Source organism: Elephas maximus, chromosome 20, assembly GCF_024166365.1.
Source record: "Elephas maximus indicus isolate mEleMax1 chromosome 20, mEleMax1 primary haplotype, whole genome shotgun sequence".
Taxonomy (NCBI): Eukaryota; Metazoa; Chordata; class Mammalia; order Proboscidea; family Elephantidae; genus Elephas; species Elephas maximus.
In genome coordinates this window covers 15,237,980-15,259,819 of record NC_064838.1, presented here as the reverse complement: position 1 = coordinate 15,259,819, position 21,840 = coordinate 15,237,980, and the positions used below count along the sequence as shown (strand labels likewise).

General features: G+C 40.4%; 1 protein-coding gene across 2 annotated transcripts in view; it reads right to left on the bottom strand.

Moving 5' to 3' along the window:
- The window catches only part of TAFA1 (TAFA chemokine like family member 1), a 615,243-nt gene that overhangs the window by 115,437 nt on the left and 477,966 nt on the right, over window positions 1-21,840 (bottom strand). The window contains exon 2 of one of the 2 annotated variants that reach the window (XM_049861945.1): window positions 16,319-16,459. In XM_049861945.1, coding sequence (XP_049717902.1) covers window positions 16,319-16,459 — 141 coding nt within the window. Of the gene's footprint in view, window positions 1-16,318; window positions 16,460-21,840 lie in introns of those variants that run through there. The other variant, XM_049861946.1, reaches the window with a different exon arrangement.

Here is a 21,840-nt window from a genome sequence, read left to right as displayed (position 1 = left end):
GTCAGTAGAGTCAAGGAGGTCTGATGACCAACTGGATGTGTACCACGAGGGGGTGAAAAAACACAGATGTTTCCCAAAAGACCAGCATGAATAACTAGTAGCTGTGGGTGCTATAAGGTCACTAGTTGCCTCAAATGATTTGCGCTGGACTACTAATCTAAAGGTTGGTGGTTTGAACCTACCCAACAGCATCATGGAAAAAAAGTTTGGAGATTTGCTTTTGTAAACGTTATAACCTAGAAAACCCTATGGGGTAGTTCTACTCTGTCACATGGCGTTGTCATGAGTCAGAATCGACTTGATGGCAACAGGTTTGGTTTTGGTTTTGGTTTTGGTGGGAACTATTTACTGTTGTGGGAACCAGGATGGTGGAAAGAATGTGGGCTTCACTTTGAATATATTGAGTTTAGGGTGTCTTTGAGAAATCCAAATGGAATGTCTCATAATTGCCTGAAAGAAAGGGTCTGGAGTTTGGAAGAATGGATTAGGCTGAATGCATAAACTTGGAGCTATTTGGGTCTCTGAAGCCATGAGAATGAATTAGGTCACCTAGGGAGGTTGTCTATAATGAGAAGAGAGAAGTTGCCCTTGTGTGAGGGCTAATAGAAGACCAAAGCCAGGCGGCAGTTAATGTATCAGTCTGCATGTCATGAGCATTGTATTTGGTGAACGCGCAGTCCTTGTTCCTTTCCAAAATCCATCATACATATAAGATCTTTCAATATCAAAGATGCTTGTGGGCCAGAGCGTGCGCTTGGACAATGAGTGTCTTCTACTTGAACTGGGATTAGAAAATAAAGACTTTAATATCTTCACTTCTGAATGAAAAACAAGCGCATTACATTCAGCTTGTGTTCGCTCTTCATGCCTTACTGGAGACGGGCTTCTATATCATGGTCTGGCCTTTTTGTTTCCCTGTACACAGTTCTGGAAGCTTGACAGCTTCATTTTACGTTTGATGGTACTTAAACGAGGAAGAGGTACCCAAATACAAGTATTACAATCAAAATGGCAGTTCTGACTCATGGTTTCTTACCTCAAAATCTAGAAACGCACTTAGTAATGAAAGCATAAATTTAATATTTTTGTCTGGAGATAATCACAAGAGTTTATCATTGCTAATGTAATTCAACATTCACTATATGCCAGAGATTGGATTATAAATTTAAGTACTTTTTATGGATTATCTCTCTCAGCTCTTTTCATTTGCTTTTCACAGATGAGCAAACTGCAGTCCCAAGAGAATAACATGCTGAAGGACACGTGACAAGCTGGTGGCAGAATTAGGGTTGAAATCCAGTCCTGTCTATGTCCCAAGATGCAGTGATTCTATATCTCCATGTAAATTTTCCATTTGTCTCCTTGGGAACCAATGTGATCTTAGTATCTTATCTGAATAAAAACATGGGCACTGCTATCAGACTGGTGAGGTTGAATCCTGGTTCTACAAATGGGTAGCTGTGTAACCTTGGACAAGCCTCTTCTTATTTTAAGCCTCAGTTTCTTCATCAGTTAAATGGGGATAATAACAACAGTAGCCTTCTCACATATTGTTGTCAAGATTAGACACAATACTGCTGGTAACATGTGAGTGTCTGACAGAGAGTCACTGAACAACAAAGTCTCAGTTCCTGTAGTTATTATTATAATTTATTAAATTATTAATAATTTATTAAAATTCATATAACTTTTTCATAAGGGCTATCAAGTACAGTAGAGAATTTCTATAGTGTATATGGTGAAGAACTGATGCAGTGGCCAAAACAATGGACTGGAACTTAGCAACAGTCATGATGATGAGGTTTTGTCCTGTTATACTAAGATCAGAGTTGATGCAACAGCAACTAACAACAACAGTATGTGGCTTTATTGTATCCTTCCGCAAACCCATGCGCTTGAAGATTTTGAAGGGATCAGGACTTGGCAATGTGAGAAACCATTTCTCCATCACCTCTGTCTCCACAAAATAGAGTCATATAATGCCTTCATACCCATCTGAATTTGAATTTACACACTTCCCCAGATTTCAGGAATGAGTTCGTTAGGTGTCTTTGGTACAAGTGTTATGGGGGCCTTTTAATATACTTTTTATAAAACTTTTCTGTGCTACATAAACATGACATTTTCACTTCATAAAGAAATGAATTGGAGTCAACGTAAAAGATAAATACTAATCAGGAAGAAAATGAACTGACACCACTTTGCAATTCTCCACGATGTTTAAATATACCCAGAGTTAGGATCCATCTACCCTGCTGCACCCCTGCGTACAATGGACCCACTAATCAAAATCTTATCTCAAGGCAGAAAGTAGAATTGGAAAGAAGTAATTTAAAATTTCCATCACAAGGTTTTGTTTGATTTTGGGGGTGTTGGTGAGGATTCTTTGCAGCAGGGTGAGTGGTCGGAAGTAGAGAGAGTGTGAGATTTTCAGGTGACAGCAGTATGTGGAGAACAGCGTGTGTGGAAGCTGGCAATATCAAAAAGGCAATTTGGCTTGTTTTGCTTTGATATTGTTTGAAGTGTTAGGATAGAGGTTTTTAAATCTGTTGTCAGGTACTACACAGGGAGACTTTGTCTCAGTAGAGGGCTCTCATGCTGTCTCCTCACCACACTTTATGTAAATTTTAAGCTGACTTCCTACCCAGTTTCCCACAGCTGATTCCTCCATTGCTACCATCTCTAAATATTTGATTAGCATATCTCAATTTTAAGAACCATATTAAGAACTGGAGATACACAGCTCAATTAAAGCACTCTTTATTGTTTGCCCCCATCTATTTTTTCAGCGTCCTCTCAGGTATGATCTCATTGTTCCTTGGGTTTCAGCTTTCCCTCAAGTTCTTGATCAAAACCTAGGGCTTTTCCCATGCTATTTTCTTTGTCTAGAAAGCTCTTTACCCAGCCAGCTTGAGTCATACCTCTCCTCTCAGATCGCTCCCTTCTTCCCAGAAGCCTTCTCAGCCTCCTTCAGATCCTTTGTTATTACCTCCTCTCATAGGACTGAATTCTTATCTTTCTGAGCATGCAAATTTCAACTTACAGATTTGTAGGTTAGGTTATGATCTGTCTCCCCTGCTGGACTGAAGGCTCCATGGGAGAAAGGCGATATCTTTGCTTATCATTATATTCCCAAGTATTTGACATAATGCGTGGCACATCGTCAATGATCAAAAACTAATTTTGATGCATGAATGAATGGATGAGTCTCTCTATTAGAGGCGGTGACACGTGAACAGAAGGTTATAGCACATTATGGTAAGTTATGACAGATGTTATACAGGATGCTCCAGGGATAGAGAGGAGGGCATCCATTAGCTTTGGGCATGGTGGTTTGTGGGAGGACTCCTGGAAGAGGTGACACAAATTGGGTAACGAAGTAAGAGTCAGATGGGGTGGGGGAAGGGTGCTGAGGCACATTTCATCAGAGAGATTAGTTAGTGTCAAGAGAAATGGCTAAATTATGGCAATCTTAAATTAGGGAATGGAGAGAAATTGATGAATTTGAGATACATGGAACGTGAATGATAACGGGGTGTGCGTGTGTTGGAGAGAATACTTAAGTGAAAGTCTGAATGACTGAATGGTCTTTTCATTCTCTAGGGAGTTGGAGGGAGAGAAGGCACTCCAAAATTTCCTATCCATGCTTTTGATGACATCTCTTGCCCATATTTCCAGAAGTTCCCCCGTTCAGGGGCACAGATACACTTCTACTATGTCCAGGAACAAATGATTTAATTTCTATAAGGCATTCTCTTTTGTAAAATGGGGATAATAATAGCACTTATAAGACTGCCCATGAAAATCACATAAAATAATACATGTAATACACAGGGTCTGATACAGAGTAATGGCTCAATAATCATATGCCACTACCATTACTAGTTTTAAACTAGTACTACAACTAGTGTTCCATATAGTTCAAAAGACCATCGCCAGCTGAAATGGAAGACTCACCATATAGTTCAAAAGACCATCGCCAGCTGAAATGGAAGACTCAACCTCCCCGGTTTATAGAGAAGAGAAAATGAGGCGGATACCAGAGAGAGAGATCAAGACATAAGTTGAGACAGAGCTATGGTGAGTATAGATGTCCTGGCTCCTGACCGTGTTTCAGGTTTAGCTGCCATGCGGCCAGCTGTAGAGCAATCTCTGCTCTTGTATTCTGATTCCATATATCCTCAGAATAGCTTCTCTTTTCACTTGATCTACTATTGGGAGGGTTTAGGTTTCTTGTACCCTAAAGGGCTACAATGAGAAAAGCTACCCAGCATAAAACAATGTCAGTGTGTAGACACCAAAGGAGATCATGAATGACACTTTCTAAGTTGGCACAGGAAGGCCATTCTAAATTTGAAGAAATATGACCTTTCCTTGAACAAGTGTCTGGTTAAACCACCCAATCATTTCACTAGCCTAAGCAATATCAGTTGACAGTTCATAAAATTTTATTCTTAAATTTTTAAATGAGGCAATAATGAAAATACTGAATAATGAAAAGAATGAAAATCAGGGACTTTTGAAATTAACTCTTCATTTCATAAATGAAATAGGTGGGCTGGGTAAGCGAGAGTGTTCTACCAATGTCCTAGCTCAGGTGGAGATCTTAAGGTACATGAAATTTCCTTTCTATAATCACTTCATGCATTTAGGAACCCAGGACCCTTCTCTCGCTTGCTGGAGTTTTTAAGTACTATGGCGGGTCATCTTTGCATCGTGGAAGGCCAAGGAGACCTTAGGAAGTTTGTGCTTATGACTCCTGTTGAACAATCATGAACAGTCAATGTGCAGTATACTAGCTCCTATTAATGGATGGTTTTTATTGGAAGGCAGACAAAAGGACACAGACAGTGTGTCGTGCAGTGATGTATATACAGTGTTCTCTTGGATGGAGACTGGAAAGACAGGTGAGCAGGTGGTGACAAATCTCTCCAGGACTAGTGGCAGATAGACAGCTCTTGCTCCAATAGACCACATTCCTCCTACCCATGTGGTACTTCCTTTCTCCCTTTCCCTCACAGCCCCCAGCTCACAGCATCTATGTATCGGGGGCAGGAAAACCTCTTCAATTTTGCATCTGAGTCTCTGAATGACTTTGGAGCTTAACAAGAATTTGGGTTTCTGTTCTTTGGTTATTAACTGATGCCTTGATGCTTGGACTGGGGATAACCTCTTGGAAATTTAAAAAGAAAGCTTGGGAAGATGGAGGAACATATTAATTTTTCAAAATATTCATCTGCATAAACTTCTACACAGGATCCAGAAGGGGAAGGACACAGGTTTTACCAATTCCTTAGATGAAGTTATCAGAAGCTTCCACGTGGAAATGTACCAATATCTTCAGGAGCTTCAAATACTGTTGCAGAAGGACAAGGCTATAGACTTCCCTAGAAGTATGAAATAATTCCCAAGTCTTGCTAGTTAATCGTATGGACAGCGTATTAATAACACAGGACCCTGAAATCTTGTCTTATCTAGGCTGGAGCCCAGCTAGAGGGATGAGAAACTGACTCCTTAGATTTAGAATAACATTTCCCCTTTTCAGAAAAAAATAAGTATTGATTAAAAGTGCTCTCATATCAGACAAGGACAGGTCTTTGAAAACACATGAGCTTCTGGAGATAAACGGAAAACAATGACTTTGGGGCTACTTTAGAGAAATTTCCTTGCTGATGAATTTGGGATTATGTGCCATCAAGTTCATTCCAGCTAGATAACTGACAAAGATTTGTGGTGTGCATACCATGATGAAACACACAAACACAAAAAAAACACACAATGACCGATATTACAATGGGACGTACTTTATTCAGATCAATGGATATGAACTAAATATACTTTCATACTTTTCTCATTGAAATGACTCAGAAATTCTTGGAACATTTCTTAGATGATATCCAGATTCATGAACCTCAAACTCTCTGGGAAATAGATGTCTAAGAACAGTGGCTAAATAAAGTCACTACATGTAGTTAGAATGGCATATAATTTGTATCACATCTCCAAATAACCAGTATCATTACAAAATTTACTATTTATCTTCTGTCCCTTTTGGTGAACTAAATAGAGAAAGTGGCTGACTAATTGGGTGTGTAAACTGTTTATCACTGAGTTTGATTTAAGGGTAATTTTTTTTTCCCTCCTTAATACTGAGAACTACCAAACTTTCCATCTCTGCCCGTTTGATGGACAGAGCACTGCACTGTGGTATTTAATTGACATTTCTTCAATCGAGTAATGTCGAGCATTTTTTGTTCATGGTTAAGAGCCATTTTTATTTCTCTTTCAATGAAATACTTAAGATATTTCCTTATATTAAAAAATATAGGTTCAGGCTGTTCTGTGTAATACAATACTATTTTGATTCATAACGCTGTATGTGTGTGTGTGTACAGGCCTGAGAGTGTGTAGATATTTTCTGTAAGGAGGCACAGGAATCAGATAACAGGCTTCCTTCTGGCAATTAGGATGCAGAGGATTGAGGGAAAGGGGAGGAGAGGGAGAATTAGCTTTATTTTTTATCTTTTTTGATATTGTTTGAGTGGCTATACATTTCTTTTTTTCACCAAAATCAACAAACCAAACCCCCTGCCATGGAGTCAGTTCTGACTCATAGTGACCCCATAGGGTTTTCAAGGCTGTAAATCTCTCCAGAAGCAGACTGCCACGTCTTTCTCCTGCAGAGCGACTGGCGGTCTTACACTGCCGACCTTTCGGTTAGCAGCCAATCACTTTAACCACTGTACCACCAGGGCTCCTCAGATTGTGTATATTCATTTTACAACAAAGCTAAGTTTTCAAAAAAAATAATCTGCTTATTAACTTGAGCATTGTAAGAAAATGACTACGTAAGCTAGGTGTTACACATTCACCTGTCTTGGGATCAGGCAGGTAACAGCAATGTGCCACACCCAGGTGTAATTAGTAGGAAATATTGAGGAGTCCCTAGGTGCCAATGGTTAACATGTTTGGCTGCTAACAGAAAGGTTGGAAGTTCAAGTCCATCAGAGGGGCCTCAGAAGAAAAGCCTGGTGGTCTAATTTCTAAAAACTCAGCCCTTGAATATCCTATGGAGCACATTCTACTCTGAAACACATGGGGTCACCGTGAGTCAGAATTGGCTCGGTGGCAACTGGTTTAGTGAGGCCTGTGGGAACTGACGAGCAGCTGACCCACTTAAAGGCACTTGAAGTTAATTTGTCCAACACTCTGCCAACCTGCAGAGCAGGTCTGAGGGAGGTTTCTGCTAGTGGGCTGTCCAGTCAGTTGGCAACTGCTGCTCTAAATTAAAAAAAAAAAGTGACATCTACTGTTACAGGCATAGGAATACCTGAATCTTATTCTCTTCATTATGAGAAGAAGAAAAACAAAACAAAAGAAAAAACAAACCACAGGGACAGTCTCTCTATTAGAATAAAAAGCTTGCTCATGGTGCCTATCAGTTCTTGCACCTCTTTCCTCTCATTCCTCTTACAAGTGCAAGACTTGGATCCCTCACCTGTGTGGGCAGGTGCAGGTGCCAAGTAGGGGAACGAATACTGTCTCAAAAGAAAATCTCCATACGATTCAGAAATTAGGCCTGAAAATGTCACACTTTTACAATGACTCTATAGAAGACCCTTTTCTAATTAGAACAATGGTATCTTCTTTCAGAAATACTCCCAATGAAGCCAGCTGAGACCAGCATTCTGTCTGTTACACAAGCTGAAATCCACCTTGAAAGAACAGGGCATATTTCAAACAGAGCTGCTAACGAAGAGACCAGCGACCACAGCTGTGCGTTCATCCCCGCTCCACCACAGCAATTCATTATCTTCGTATTTCATTGTGTGCAGATGACAAATAACAAATGGTGGGACCAAAATAGGTCATCTTCTCTGTCCCCTAGAACGTTTAATATTTGTTGATAAAAATAAGGGCTTTAGCTTTCTCATACTAGGTTTGCTCCAGAAGGTCTCGAGATGATTCCCACACTACAGCTGAACCTGACCTGTCACTGAGATATTATAAATCACATTATTACCAGACCAGTTGTGTAGTGTTTGGTAAACTATTGGCATAGGAATTGTCATTTGGGCTAGGAAGAATTCAAAGCCATTCCTGGGGGGTAAAATCCATATAGTCTATAGCCCCAAGATTCAAAGTCTATTCCATGAAACAGTGGGTCTGTAGAATGCGAATACATGAAAAAAAGATTCTATGGTCAAAAAGTTTCAGGAAGCCCAGGCTAAAGTTCACGTGTTTTATGTGCAAGACTTCTCAGAGCCTTTATTACGTTATGTTTTGGAAGGCTGAGAAGGGTCAGTTGTATGCAGTATTTCTCATATTTCACTTTTTTTCTATGCAAACTGCTGGAGATTTAAAATTTCCTTCAATTTTCAGACATTTTCAATACCTATGCTTTCGCTAGGGAATACAAGTAGTAGTGCTATTAGCACTATGCTTTCTCTAGGGAATACAAGAATATGTGGTCAAAAGTTTTTTTTTTATTATGTGCTTTCCAATGGAGCAATCTCCAGAAGCATTTTTTGCAGAGATTCTGATTCTAGAATTTCATATAATGCAATTGGAAAAGAATTTTTTAGAGTCTAATTCTATCAAGTAAATTTTATTTTGTAAAAAAATGAATTATAAACCGCAAGTCTGAATACAAGCAGTTATCTGGAAGAGTGAATCAAACCATTTTATGTGTCAATGTTTTAATGTTTCTTCTAGGTGTCTGTTAACGTGTCTCTGTTTCTTTCTACCCCTTCTCTCTGATTCTCTCCTTCCCATGTCCCTCTGTGTGTATCATTTCCCTGTCAGTATGTCTGTCTCCCTGTGTCTAAGTCTTTGTGTATCTCTCAGTATCTCTCTTTCTCTTTTACTCTCATCTTGGAGACTAAGTATGATGAGCCAGGAGCAAAGTGAACTGATGTATTGTGAATTTTTTTTCTTCACCGAAACAGCCAGGAGTGTGATGACTTTTTCATTAAGTTAATTGTATACCAACAGTTTAAGAATAATGGCGTTTTCATAGCTATGAAAGCCAGAAAGGTCTCTGATGTAATCTAAGGAGCCTTTGTGACACAGTGGTTAAAGCACTTGGCTGCTAACCGAACGGTCGGCGGTTTGATCCTACCAGTCACTCCATGGGAGAAAGATGTGACAGTCTAATTCTGTAAAGATTTACACCTTGGAAACCCTATGGGGCAGCACTACTCTGTCCTATATGGTCGCTACGAGTCGGAATCAACTGGTCTCTCCTCCCTGCTCCCTGCGGCTGGTGGCCCAGTGCAAGAAGATGAGAGTACTGAGTAAAAGTTGCTAGTAATCCAAGTCATTGGAATGGCCTTAATTTATACTGAGTGCAAAGAAAAGGCCTATGAACTCATCATGGAGATTTTTCTTAACAAGAGTGATGCTAAAATCCCTAATGCATTTAAGCACCTCCCCTACTAGCCAGTAGTTTAAATGATTTTTTCCTCTACATAGTTGTCCAAGTTAGAAATAGATATAAATTATATGAGAATAGAAATACAAATAGAGCAAACCACATGGAAATTTCCCTGGGAGAGAGACATTTCACCCCCTCATGCCGTAAACAATGATGCTTCGTTCTATGAAACTGAAAGCAGTATTTGCCCAAATGCTTCTAGCTGTTCTCTGACGATGACTTCAGAAAGGGCAATCAATTATCTGTATGACTTAGAAGCCTCTGGAGGAAAGGGAGGGGGCAGGCATTGCCAGAAGTACTGGATGGTTCTGTCCGTATCCACACAGTTGGGCTTTCTTCCCCTTCTGACCCAGATGTTTTGGCATCCTGCAGAAAACCCTTTGGAATACGATGTGTGTCTGTGTCAGATACCGGGTTGCATATGTTTGGTGAATGGGGAGCCAGAGACCCTAAGCTGACTTCCTAGCCTGCCACTTACTGGCTATATGATCTTCAGCACGTCATTCAATTTCTCTGTGCCTCGGTTTCCTGATCAGTAAAATGGAAATAATAGGGGGACATACTTTATAGGGTTGGGGTAAGGATTAAATGAATGCATAGACACAAAATACTTAGAAGAGTGTCTGGCACATGATAAACCTTCAAAAATATTAGCCATTATATTTATCATTATTATTTCTGTTATTAATTATATTCCATTATTTTTAAACCATCGAGATTGATACAACTTTTTAGTGCCTTTACAGATCAATTAGAATCTGAGGCCATAACTTCAGAAGCCACCTAGAGATTTAATTTTGCTTGTCTCATACCACTGGCTTACAATAATTCTTCCCTTAAATAAATATGTTTTGCATCATCATCATCTTGTTTATGAATCTTTATTTGATTTTAACTTTTAGTTCCTGAGAAGTAATTTAAAATTACTGAAAGTCTGCACCATCATAGTTTTAGTTAGCCTCAACCAAAGACATTGAGGAGGCTACCCTCCCATTTTAGGTAATGGAACAAGTAAGCAATAAAACACAACAGGATGGGAACTGAACAACTTCCATTCACTAAAGAATAGTGCCAGGCACAGGGTCCAAGGCATGTTTTTATAAACACTTATAAATGACTATCCCATAATTTAAATTGTTCAGTGTACATTTTGGTATTTTTAGTTATCAGGCAACATAATATCATTTGGTAAGATAAAATCCCACTGCTTGAAAATTTCATCAAAGATTATATGTTATACTTCTGAAGAAGTTGCTAAGATTTTACTCCAAAATTTCTGTCCCATTTTAAATGATTTGGCCTCAGATTTTGAACCGTAAACAGTTCAATATATGCTTCTTTTAAAATCATAGCTGCTCCTCTGTTTTTGAAAACACTGGAGAAGGCAACTGACCTGCAATTTCAGAAGATGGCAAATGACAGCAATCTGAACTCTTGCCATGGGAAATACATTATATACAGCAGAGTTTGTTCAGGACAAATGTGGTATATGGATTGTCAACTGCTCTCACCAAGAAAAGCTGGCTTCTATCCGCTCTTGGGGAACTGAGAAAGGAATGCAAGAGACATTGTAAATGTCCCAAAGTGGAGAAATCAGTTAAGTAAATGGTAGTATATATACCCCTCAAAACACATGTAACCATCAACGATAACGTATTTGAAGAATATGTATTAACTTGGGAAATGTTTGTCATCTAGTAAATGAAACAAGCCACCAATAAGACAGTATTACAGCATTTATCTTCAAGAAAATACCTTTGCTGTAAGTTTTCTCATTACTATGGAATAAGACTGAAGGGCATATACAAAGGGGTTGTTGTACAAAGGAACGGTAATCTTTGGGTGGTGACATCACAGATCAGTGTAATGTATGGATGTATTTCTGAAGCTTTCGACTTTCCCCAAATGAACATGTATCACTGAAGATGACTTACCAGCATTAGTATACCTGAGATCATTAGGTGGAAGCAGTTCCAAGAAAACGTGGTGGCTAAGATGCCACTGCATAGAATTAATGCAAAACAAAACTTTTTAGGACAATGTCTCCCTCTAAGTATTATCTGCACTTTTTTAGTAAGACACAAATAGTGTCATTTAGTAAGTACTTGATGGAGCCTAGACATTGTGCAAAACACACTATACATGTGAGTTCCTTAATTCTCACCACAATTTTATAAAGTAGAAACAATTATTATTCCCATTTTACAGATGAGGATATAGGCTCAGAAATCAAATGTGCCCAAGACCTTGCTATTGGTAACTGGTACAGCTCAGATTAGACTGATATCTGTCTGATTTCATAGTACACAACCTTAATAACTACATTGGAATTGTTAATTTACATGTATGCTCCATGTTTAATTTGTATGTAGAGATCTAGGTCACAAAACAATTCTGATCATAGCAATGCATAGAATTGCACATACATGCCAATGAATTCAGGAGTTTGGAAGAGTGAAATGCTATGAAAAATATAAACTATCAGCTTGAGACTAAGAAATACTCTGCAGTCTGTTGACTTCTGCATGGAAGATTTGTAGCTCTCTTGTCTGAACACCCTTAAGTGTCCAGATTTCCCAAAGTCATACAAACTGTTCTGAGTGACAGAATACTACCATTATGTGGTTTAAACACTTGGGGTCAGGACTCATTTTCCCCTCTGCCAGCATAGACAAGGCACTGCCTTTGTATACTGCATCCAAATCCAGAAGGCAGTTCTACTTCTCGATCATTGGAAGTAAAAATGAACTGGAAACAAAATGGAGATACAGAGTTAATAACCTCAAAGTTTTCTTTGGCAAAGAACTTGAGAAACCATCATGGTTTTATAATGCTTATTAGCTTCTAAAGCCAAGAGTTTCCTTCTGTAAGGAGAGCAAAATGGCTTTGCTGGTCTCGCGGGCTGTTTTTCCTGCATTGAGGGCATAGACAGTGACATAGAAAAGTAAGTAATCAGAGTGTAGGGTTTCTCAATGTCAATACCACTGACGTTTTGAGCCCATTTTGTCATGGGGATCTGTTGTGTGCAAGGTAGGGTGTTTAGCAGCATCCTTGGCCTCTACCTACTAGATGCCAGTAGCATTCCCTAGTGTGACAACCAAAAATGTCTCCAGACACTGCCAAATAATCCCTGGGGAGAGGTCCCAGTTGAGAAACACTGATCATAGGGTATTCCCATACTTGGCTTCTTTTTCACATCTTTTTTAAAAAGTGTGACCTTCCCATAATATACAATGGAGAGCTGTTACACACCACACATTCTTGCCCCACTGGCTGCGACTGACTGAGTAAATCATATTGGCTCGAAGTGGGCCAATCACATTCTGTCTGCTGGGAAAATGCATTCAAGACACTGGAACTGAGTTAATTTTGGGGGCTTGCAGCTATACCGTCATGCCAAGTGAGACTGGAACCGGCACCATGGAAATAAAAAACCTCACACAGTAGCACAGTGGGGTGTCCTGGTGGTACAGTGGTTAAGAACTTGGCTGCTAACTAAAACATCAGCAGTTAAAATCCACCAGTTGCTCCTTGGAAACCCTATGGGGCAGTTCTACCCTGTCATACAGGGTTGCTATGAGTTGGAATTGACTTGGTGGCAATGGGTTTGGTTTTTTGGCTTATTAGTACCTAAGTTATGAGGGAGCAAGAACTCAAATCATTGAAGAGGGAGCCAGTCCACATAAAGAAGAACAAGGAAAACAGATATCAAAAAGGGTATAGCCCATGAACAAAGAAAATGAGATGGCAATTGCCTGAGGAATTCATGGACCTCATGAGGTTTTGGCTGAATTTTCTGCAGTTGGGTTCTCTGGGATTCCCTGTTATCCTTAAAACAACTTTCTCTCGTCTTGACCTAGCTTGAGTGGACTTCTCTTATTAACAGCCTAATGATTCATGAAGAAAACACGTAACAAGTGTTATAGATTAAATTGTGTTCCCCATAATATGTGTTGGAATCCTAACCCCTATACCTGTCATTCTGTTTACAAACAGGGTTTTCTTAGCTATGTTAATCAGATCGTACCCAAGCAATCTCTTCTGAGTTATAAAAAGAGATCAGATGCAAAAACACACGCATGGGGGAAGACGGATGCCATGTGAGGACTGTCTCCAAGCCAAGGAATCAAGGAACCCCTGGGACGACCTACAAAGAAGGAATGGGCATGGCTGACACCCTGATTTGGACTTCGAGCCTCCAGAACTGTGAGAAAACGAATGGGTGCCCTTTAAAGTCATCGACTTGTTGTATTCATGTTACAGCAGCACTAGGAAACTAAGACAAGAAGCCAATCTAGAAGATGTCCTTCTCCATCTCTATCCAGAGAGGTTCTAGTTCCCATTTCTCTCCCAATTTCTTACTGAAAACTTCGAGGATCAAATCACACCCAGATCTAAAATTAGCAAAGATGAAAGATGAAGAGAGATATCTGTAGTCTCTTTGAACTTGGACTCACTATTTGACAGTAGCATATAAAATTGTTTTAAAAGGTGGTAATCAAGACTTGTTTCCAGAGACAAACTGGGTTTAATAGCCAAACCATTATTTATTAGCCTTGGGAACACTGGAAAATTACCTAATCCTTCCAAGTTTCCGTTTCTTTATTTTAAAATAGGGGTGAGGGGGAGAGTGCATCTGCCTATGGGGATGAACCTTAATGGTCCCTGTCTCCTTGTATTCAAGCCCTTGTAGTCCCCTGGCACACTGACTAGGGCCAACTTGTATAATCAATAGGAAGTTGTGGAAATGTTAAAGTGCAACCGCAAGGATAGGTCAGAAAAGACACTGTGGCTTCTACATTATTCTCTTGGATCAATGGGAGGAGCCAGCTGCCATGCTATGAGGATGCCAAGCTCCTACGGAGAGGTCTACATGGCTAGGAGCTGAGGTCACCAGCCAACAGTCATGTGAGCAAGATGTCTTAAAACAGTCCTCCAGCACCAGTTAAGCAGGACTAATTAAACCTTCCCACCACCCAACTATGAATTTGTTTTACTGTGGTGGCTTGTGTGTTGCTGTGATACTGATATTTCAAAAACCAGTAGTATCACCCATGGTGGGCAGGTTTCAGAGGAGGTTCCTAAAACAGGCTAGGAAAAAAGGTCTGGCAATCTACTTCCAAATATTAGCCAATGAAAACCTTATGGATCACAACAAAATATGTCTGTTATAATATGATTATATGATGTAATATGATTATATGGTATAATATATAATTACATGATATAATGCTAGAAAATGAGCCCCTAGGTTGGAAGTCACTCAAAATACACAGTGGCCACAGAAATGGACTTGAGCATACCAACAATAGTGAAGATGGAGCAGGACCAGGCAACGTTTTGTTCTGTTATACGTAAGATCTCCATGTGTCAGTGCTGACAGCAAATAACAAGACTTAAGCCTTCAGATCTTGACCACAACCATATGAGAGATCCTGAGCCAGAACCACTCAGCTAAGCTGAATTTCTGACACACAGACACTACAAATAATGCTTATGGCTTTAAGCAGCTAAGTTTTGAGGTAATTGTTACATAAAAATAAATAAATAAATAAAACAATTGTTACATAGCAGTAGATAACTAATACAGTGCCTTATAGGGTCGTTGGGAGGATTAAATGGAATATTTCACAAGAAGTGTTTAGGTAGTCCTTGGCATATGGTAAATACTCAAGGCAGTTCTATCTATTCATGAATGTATCTCAAGCATCTAGAGCAGGAGCTGGCATATATTAAGCACTTATTCAATAGTTGTTGGATGAATGGAAGCTATTATTTCCTTTACTATCATTATCATCATTACATATAGCCCCCAACCTAAAATAACCTCCCATCATGGTTTCAGGGGACATCTAGGTCAACTGGCATAACAAAACTTATTAAGAAAACATTCTGTGCCTCACTTTGGTGAGAGGCATCTGGAGTCTTAAACGCTAGCAATTGGCCATCTGAGATGCATCAATTGGTCTCAACCCACCTGGAGCAAAGGAGAATGAAGAATACTGAAGACAAAAGGTAAATATGAGCCCAAAAGACAGAAAGGGCCGCATAAACCAGAGACTACATCAGCCTGAGACCAGAAGAACTAGATGGTGCCTGGCTACAACCAATGACTGCCCTGACAGGGAGCATAACAGTGAATCCCTGATGGAGCAGAACAGTGGGATACAGACCCCAACTTCTCTTAAAAAGGCCAGAACTGGTGGTCTGACTGAGACTGGAGACCCTGGAGGTCATGGTCCCCAGACCTTCTGTTAGCCGAAGACTGGAACCATTCCCAAAGCCAACTCTTCAGACAGGGATTGGACTGGACTATAGGATAAAAAATGATACTGGTGAAGAGTGAGCTTCTTGGATCAAGTAGCACATGAGACTATGTGGGCAGCTCCTGTCTGAAGGGGAGGCGAGAAGCCAGAAGGGGTCAAAAGCTGGCTGAATGGGCAGGAAAATAGAGGGTGGAGAGAAGCAGTATGTTGTCTTATCAGGGGGAAAGCAATTAGGAGTATATATCAAGATGCATATAAATTTTTGTATGAGAGACTGACTTGATTTGTAAACTTCACTTAAAGCACACATACAAAAAGAAAAGAACACACACACACACATGCACACACACAAATAACCTAAAGGAACTGGGGCCTCAAATTTCTTGAGTCAAAAAAATGTCTTTACCTTCATCTCCTCTGAAAAAAAAAACACTAAATAGAACTGACGTGGGAATCCAAAACCCAGAGAAACAAGAGTTGAAACTCATAACTGAGGGCTGGCAATTGTGTAACGTTCCATTATCCTGAACCACATTTAGATAAAACAAGAAAATACATCGTGTGTGGTAAACGCCTGGATGAGCACCTGGAGAGAGATGCAAAACCAGCCCCTTACCATCGACACAGGAAGGTCGGTTTCTGGTTGTTCCAGCCACTTTCCCAGGTAGACAGGAGCACTTGACTGTTTGTGACCGTTCCTCAATGCGATTCTTATTACAACATCTGTGTGCTGCGATCACTTCACATGTCCCTCCTTCTGGAGAGAGAGAGAGAAAAAGGGCCACCGATGAGAAATAACTTGGTAGGCATTCAAAACGTCTGAGCAGGCCTGTGGGAGTTGAGGGGTTAGAGGAAGGGATAGAAATGACAGAATTAGTTTCCATGGAAGAAAATTACCAAGGGGTTCCCTCCCACCCGATGAATAATCTTAGAAAAGACAAGCATTACAGTGCTACACTTCAAATGCAACAAAGAGCATCAACAAACAGCCCCCAAGAGGTGACAATTCAAGGCTGTATGTGTAAGAGGCAGTGACGCAGTGAATGCCTGGAGCTAACACACAGAATAAAGAAGCTGCCTGATTTAAATGCATTATATTTTGGGAGCTCTCTCCTGTGTTATCTTTGCATTTAAGCTTCTCTGAGCTCCCATTAATGACAAGCTACTGAGGTACACTGGTGATACAGAATTTCCAGTGGCAGAAAAACTGCCCAGAAACAGGCAATCCTTTCCACTGCCTGCCCACTCTCCTGGGGGCCGAATGGAAAATCTAATCCGGGAATCATTTCCCAGAGCTGCTTTCCCCAAATCCAGATCTCAGCCACAAAACGAAAGAATCACCAGGGAAAACGGGTATGGACTTTAAATGGTGTCTCAAATTGCAGACCTAGGCATGTGGCTTCATTTAATTGTTACAGCTCACACCTACATTCATCAATGTTTATTGGCAACCTAAGGTATGTCATGCTCTGTTAGGGTCTCAACAGGTGAGCCACTGGGCTGTCTAAGGCACTGTTGGAGACCTTTGAGGTGGGTCTTTGGGGCTTGCAGGACATCAGCTAAATCAGTTCTTGAGGGACATAAAAGACATCCCCAAGTGACCAGAAAACTGGAATTAACTCTCCCAACATCAAGGTTTGAATTCAGGAAGAATGTATCTTTTTGACAGATAGAAACCCATAATATTCGGCATTCAGGATTCAGCTGGCAGAAACTCAGTGAGCATTTGTTAAGCTACATATAGATGACTGTGTTGTAAACTTTAACCTTTCTATGCCCCTTGGTACATATAGCTATGACTTTTTTTTCTACCTCTGGGGTTTATCGGGGAGCTATTGTACCACTGACAGTACATGCTTCCAGCAGGCAGGGCCCTGCATAAGAGTTTGAAATGGAGAAAATGGGCATGTGATACAAACCACTGTTTTTATAGGGTTTTGCACAAGGTGGTGATGAATCATTGAATTTTTGGTAGAAAAACACGAATTTTCAAAAATTTTGATTTGGTACACATAGGTATCTCTGGACTCAAGGCAGAATTTGGGGTGTCAAGGGGTACAAATACATATCTCTGAATTCCAAGTGTATGATTTGTGGGATGAGGCATAAAACAAAAACCATATTACCTGCCAAAAATTCAACCACACTCAATGATTCAGCATGCCCTCCATTACTGAAAACACACAGTATCAAAAAAAATTAAATGGAAAAAATAATTTGAACCTGAGTATTATGTGCATATCCTATATACACTGGGCACTTAAAAAACATTGGGTAGAAGAAAACAAAAAATAGAAAGAGGAGGGAGGGAAGTAGGAAGAAGAGAAGACTTAAGACGGCCCCACCATGTCCCCTGGGAAGGCACAGTACAATGCAGTAGTTCTCAGTGGGAAAGGGTGAGGGTGGGGGACAGTGGGAGGGTGATTTTCTACCCTCCCTCAAGATACTTGGCAATTTCTAGAGAGATGTTTGATTGTTGAAACTGGCTGGGGGTGGGGGTGGGGTGGGCAGAGAGGTGCTACTGGCACCTACTGGGTAGAGGGCAGGAATGCTGCTAAACATCCCACCACGCACAGGACAGCCCCAACAGTCAAGAACTGCCTAGTGGGTAGTCCAAAATATCAGTAGCGCAGAGGCTGAGAAACCCTTACTTAGCCTGCTAGGAAAGCAACATTCACAAGAATCTCTGACTCAAGGCAGAGGAACAATGCCTCCCACAATGCGAAAGAAAGAGTGGGCTTTCAGACCTGCCCTTTTCAGTTTAAATCTCAGCTCTGTCACTCGCTACCTGGGTCTCTCAGTTTGTTCCCCTGTAAACTGGGAATAACAACAACGCCTATATAATAGGGCTGTGTGAGTAAATTAACACTTGCAGAGGGGTTAAAAAAATTAGCACTGTCAATACATGCTATGTATGACAATAGCCACACTGACGTTTTATTCCCTTGGTGATGTGTCAGGAATGTTCTCCTGGAATACTTTCTCCTACCTCCCATCCCTCCCAAACGTTCCAGAACAAATATATTTACTCAGTTAACTCCTCCTCAGAGCTTAACACAAAGGCCAGTTCTTTAGAGAACAACTCTTCACTTCCCTGTTTTTCACTCTCTTTTCACCCTATACATCTCTTCCTACAATTGTAATTAGTTAGTTGTTTATGTAGTTAGGAATTGACTCCAGCCAAAATCTAAGTTCCTTGAGGTCAGCCCTATCCTCACTCCACACCTGGTATAGGTGTGCCATGCCTGTTGGTTGAATGGATGGATGAATATGTGAATAAACTAAAATAAATACCACAATAAAGGAACAAGTATATGGACACAGGTGGAAGGGGGGGCTCATTCCTTGCTGGACAATTAGGAAGGATTCTTAAGTTCTGAGTTGAAGAGTAGGGCTTCAGCAGGTGGCGATGAAGAGAAAGTATTTCAACCCTCTGAGAAACCAGGGCATTATTTTTTATATAAGCTTTTTTTCGAATTTTAGAATAGTTTGAGATTTATGGAAAAATAGTGATGATTATACTGAGAGTTCCTGTATATACCACACCAGTTTTCCTTATTTTTAACAGCTTATTCGAATCCACCAGGCGCTCCTTGGAAGCCATACGGGGCAGTTCTACTCTGTCCTATAGGGTTGCTACGAGTTGGAATTGACTCGACGGCAATGGGTTTGATTTGTTTTTTTGGTACATTGGTATGGTACACTCATTACAATTAATGAATCAACACTGGTATATTATCATTAACTGAAATCCATACTTTATCCAGACATCCTTCATTTTTTTTATTAACTTTTATTGAGCTTCAAGTGAACGTTTACAAATCAAGTCAAACTGTCACATATAAGTTTATATACACCTTACTCCGTACTCCCACTTGCTCTCCCCCTAATGAGTCAGCCCTTCCAGTCTCTCCTTTCTTGACAATTTTGCCAGCTTCCAACTCTCTCTATCCTCCCATCCCCCCTCCAGACAGGAGATGCCAACACACTCTCAAGTGTCCACCTGACACAAATAGCTCACTCTTCATCAGCATCTCTCTCCTACCCACTGTCCAGTCCCTTTCATGTCTGATGAGTTGTCTTCGGGAATGGTTCCTGTCCTGGGCCAACAGAAGGTTTGGGGACCATGACCGCGGGGATTCCTCTAGTCTCAGTCAGACCAGTAAGTATGGTCTTTTTGTGAGAATTTGGGGTCTGCATCCCACTGATCTCCTGCTCCCTCTGGGGTTCTCTGTTGTGCTTCCTGTCAGAGCAGTCATCGGTTATGGCCGGGCACCAACTAGTTCTTCTGGTCTCAGGATGATGTAGGTCTCTGGTTCATGTGGCCCTTTCTGTCTTTTGGGCTCTTAGTTATCATGTGACCTTGGTGTTCTTCATTCTCCTTGCATCCAGGTGGGTTGAGAACAATGGATGCATCTTAGATGGCCGCTTGTTAGCACTTAAGACCCCAGACGCCACATTTCAAAGTGGGATGCAGAATGTTTTCATAATAGAATTATTTTGCCAATTGACTTAGAAGTCCCCTTAAACCATGGTCCCCAAACCCCCGCCCTTGCTCCGCTGCCCTTTGAAGCATTCACTTTATCCTGGAAACTTCTTTGCTTTTGGTCCAGTCCAGTTGAGCTGACCTTCCATGTATTGAGTATTGACCTTCCCTTCACCTAAAGCAGTGCTTATCTACTAACTAATCAGTAAAAAACCCTCTCCCACCCTCCCTCCCTCCCCTCCTCGTAACCACAAAAGTATGTGTTCTTCTCAGTTTATACTATTTCTCAAGATCTTATAATAGTGGTCTTATACAATATTTGTCCTTTTGCCTCTGACTCATTTCGCTCAGCATAATGCCTTCCAGGTTCCTCCATGTTATGAAATGTTTCACAGATTCGTCACTGTTCTTTAACGATGCGTAGTATTCCATTGTGTGAATATACCACAATTTATTTAACCATTCATCCGTTGATGGACACCTTGGTTGCTTCCAGCTTTTTGCTATTGTAAACAGAGCTGCAATAAACATGGGTGTGCATATATCTGTTTGTGTGAAGGCTCTTATTTCTCTAGGGTATATTCCAAGGAGTGGGATTTCTGGGGTGTATGGTAGTTCTATTTCTAACTGTTTAAGATAACGCCAGATAGATTTCCAAAGTGGTTGTACCATTTTATATTCCCACCAGCAGTGTATAAGAGTTCCAATCTCTCTGCAGCCTCTTCAACATTTATTATTTTGTGTTTTTTGGATTAATGCCAGCCTTGTTGGAGTGAGATGGAATCTCATCGTAGTTTTAATTTGCATTTCTCTAATGGCTAATGATCGAGAGCATTTTCTCATGTATCTGTTAGCTGCCTGAATATCTTCTTTAGTGAAGTGCGTGTTCATATCCTTTGCCCACTTCTTGATTGGGTTGTTTGTCTTTTTGTGGTTGAGTTTTGACAGAATCATATAGATTTTAGAGATCAGGCGCTGGTCGGAGAGGTCAGAGCTGAAAATTCTTTCCCAGTCTGTAGGTGGTCTTTTTACTCTTTTGGTGAAGTCTTTAGATGGGCATAGGTGTTTGATTTTTAGGAGCTCCCAGTTACCTGGTTTCTCTTTGCCATTTTTGGTAATGTTTTGTATTCTGTTTATGCCTTGTATTAGGGCTTCTAAGGTTGTCCCTATTTTTTCTTCCATGATCTTTATCGTTTTAGTCTTTATGTTTAGGTCTTTGATCCACTTGGAGTTAGTTTTTGTGCATGGTGTGAGGTATGGGTCCTGTTTCATTTTTTTGCAAATGGATATCCAGTTATGCCAGCACCATTTTTTTAAAAGACTATCTTTTCCCCAATTAACTGACACTGGGCCTTTGTCAAATATCAGCTGCTCATATGTGGATGGATTTATATCTGGGTTCTCAATTCTGTTCCATTGGTCTATGTGTCTGTTGTTGTACCAGTACCAGGCTGTTTTGACTACTGTGGCTGTATAATAGGTTCTGAAATCAGGTGGAGTGAGGCCTCCCACTTTCTTCTTCTTTTTCAGTAATGCTTTACTTATCCGAGGCTTCTTTCCCTTCCATATGAAGTTGGTGATTTGTTTCTCCATCACATTAAAAAATTACACTGGAATTTGGATCGGAAGTGCACTGTATGTATAGATGGCTT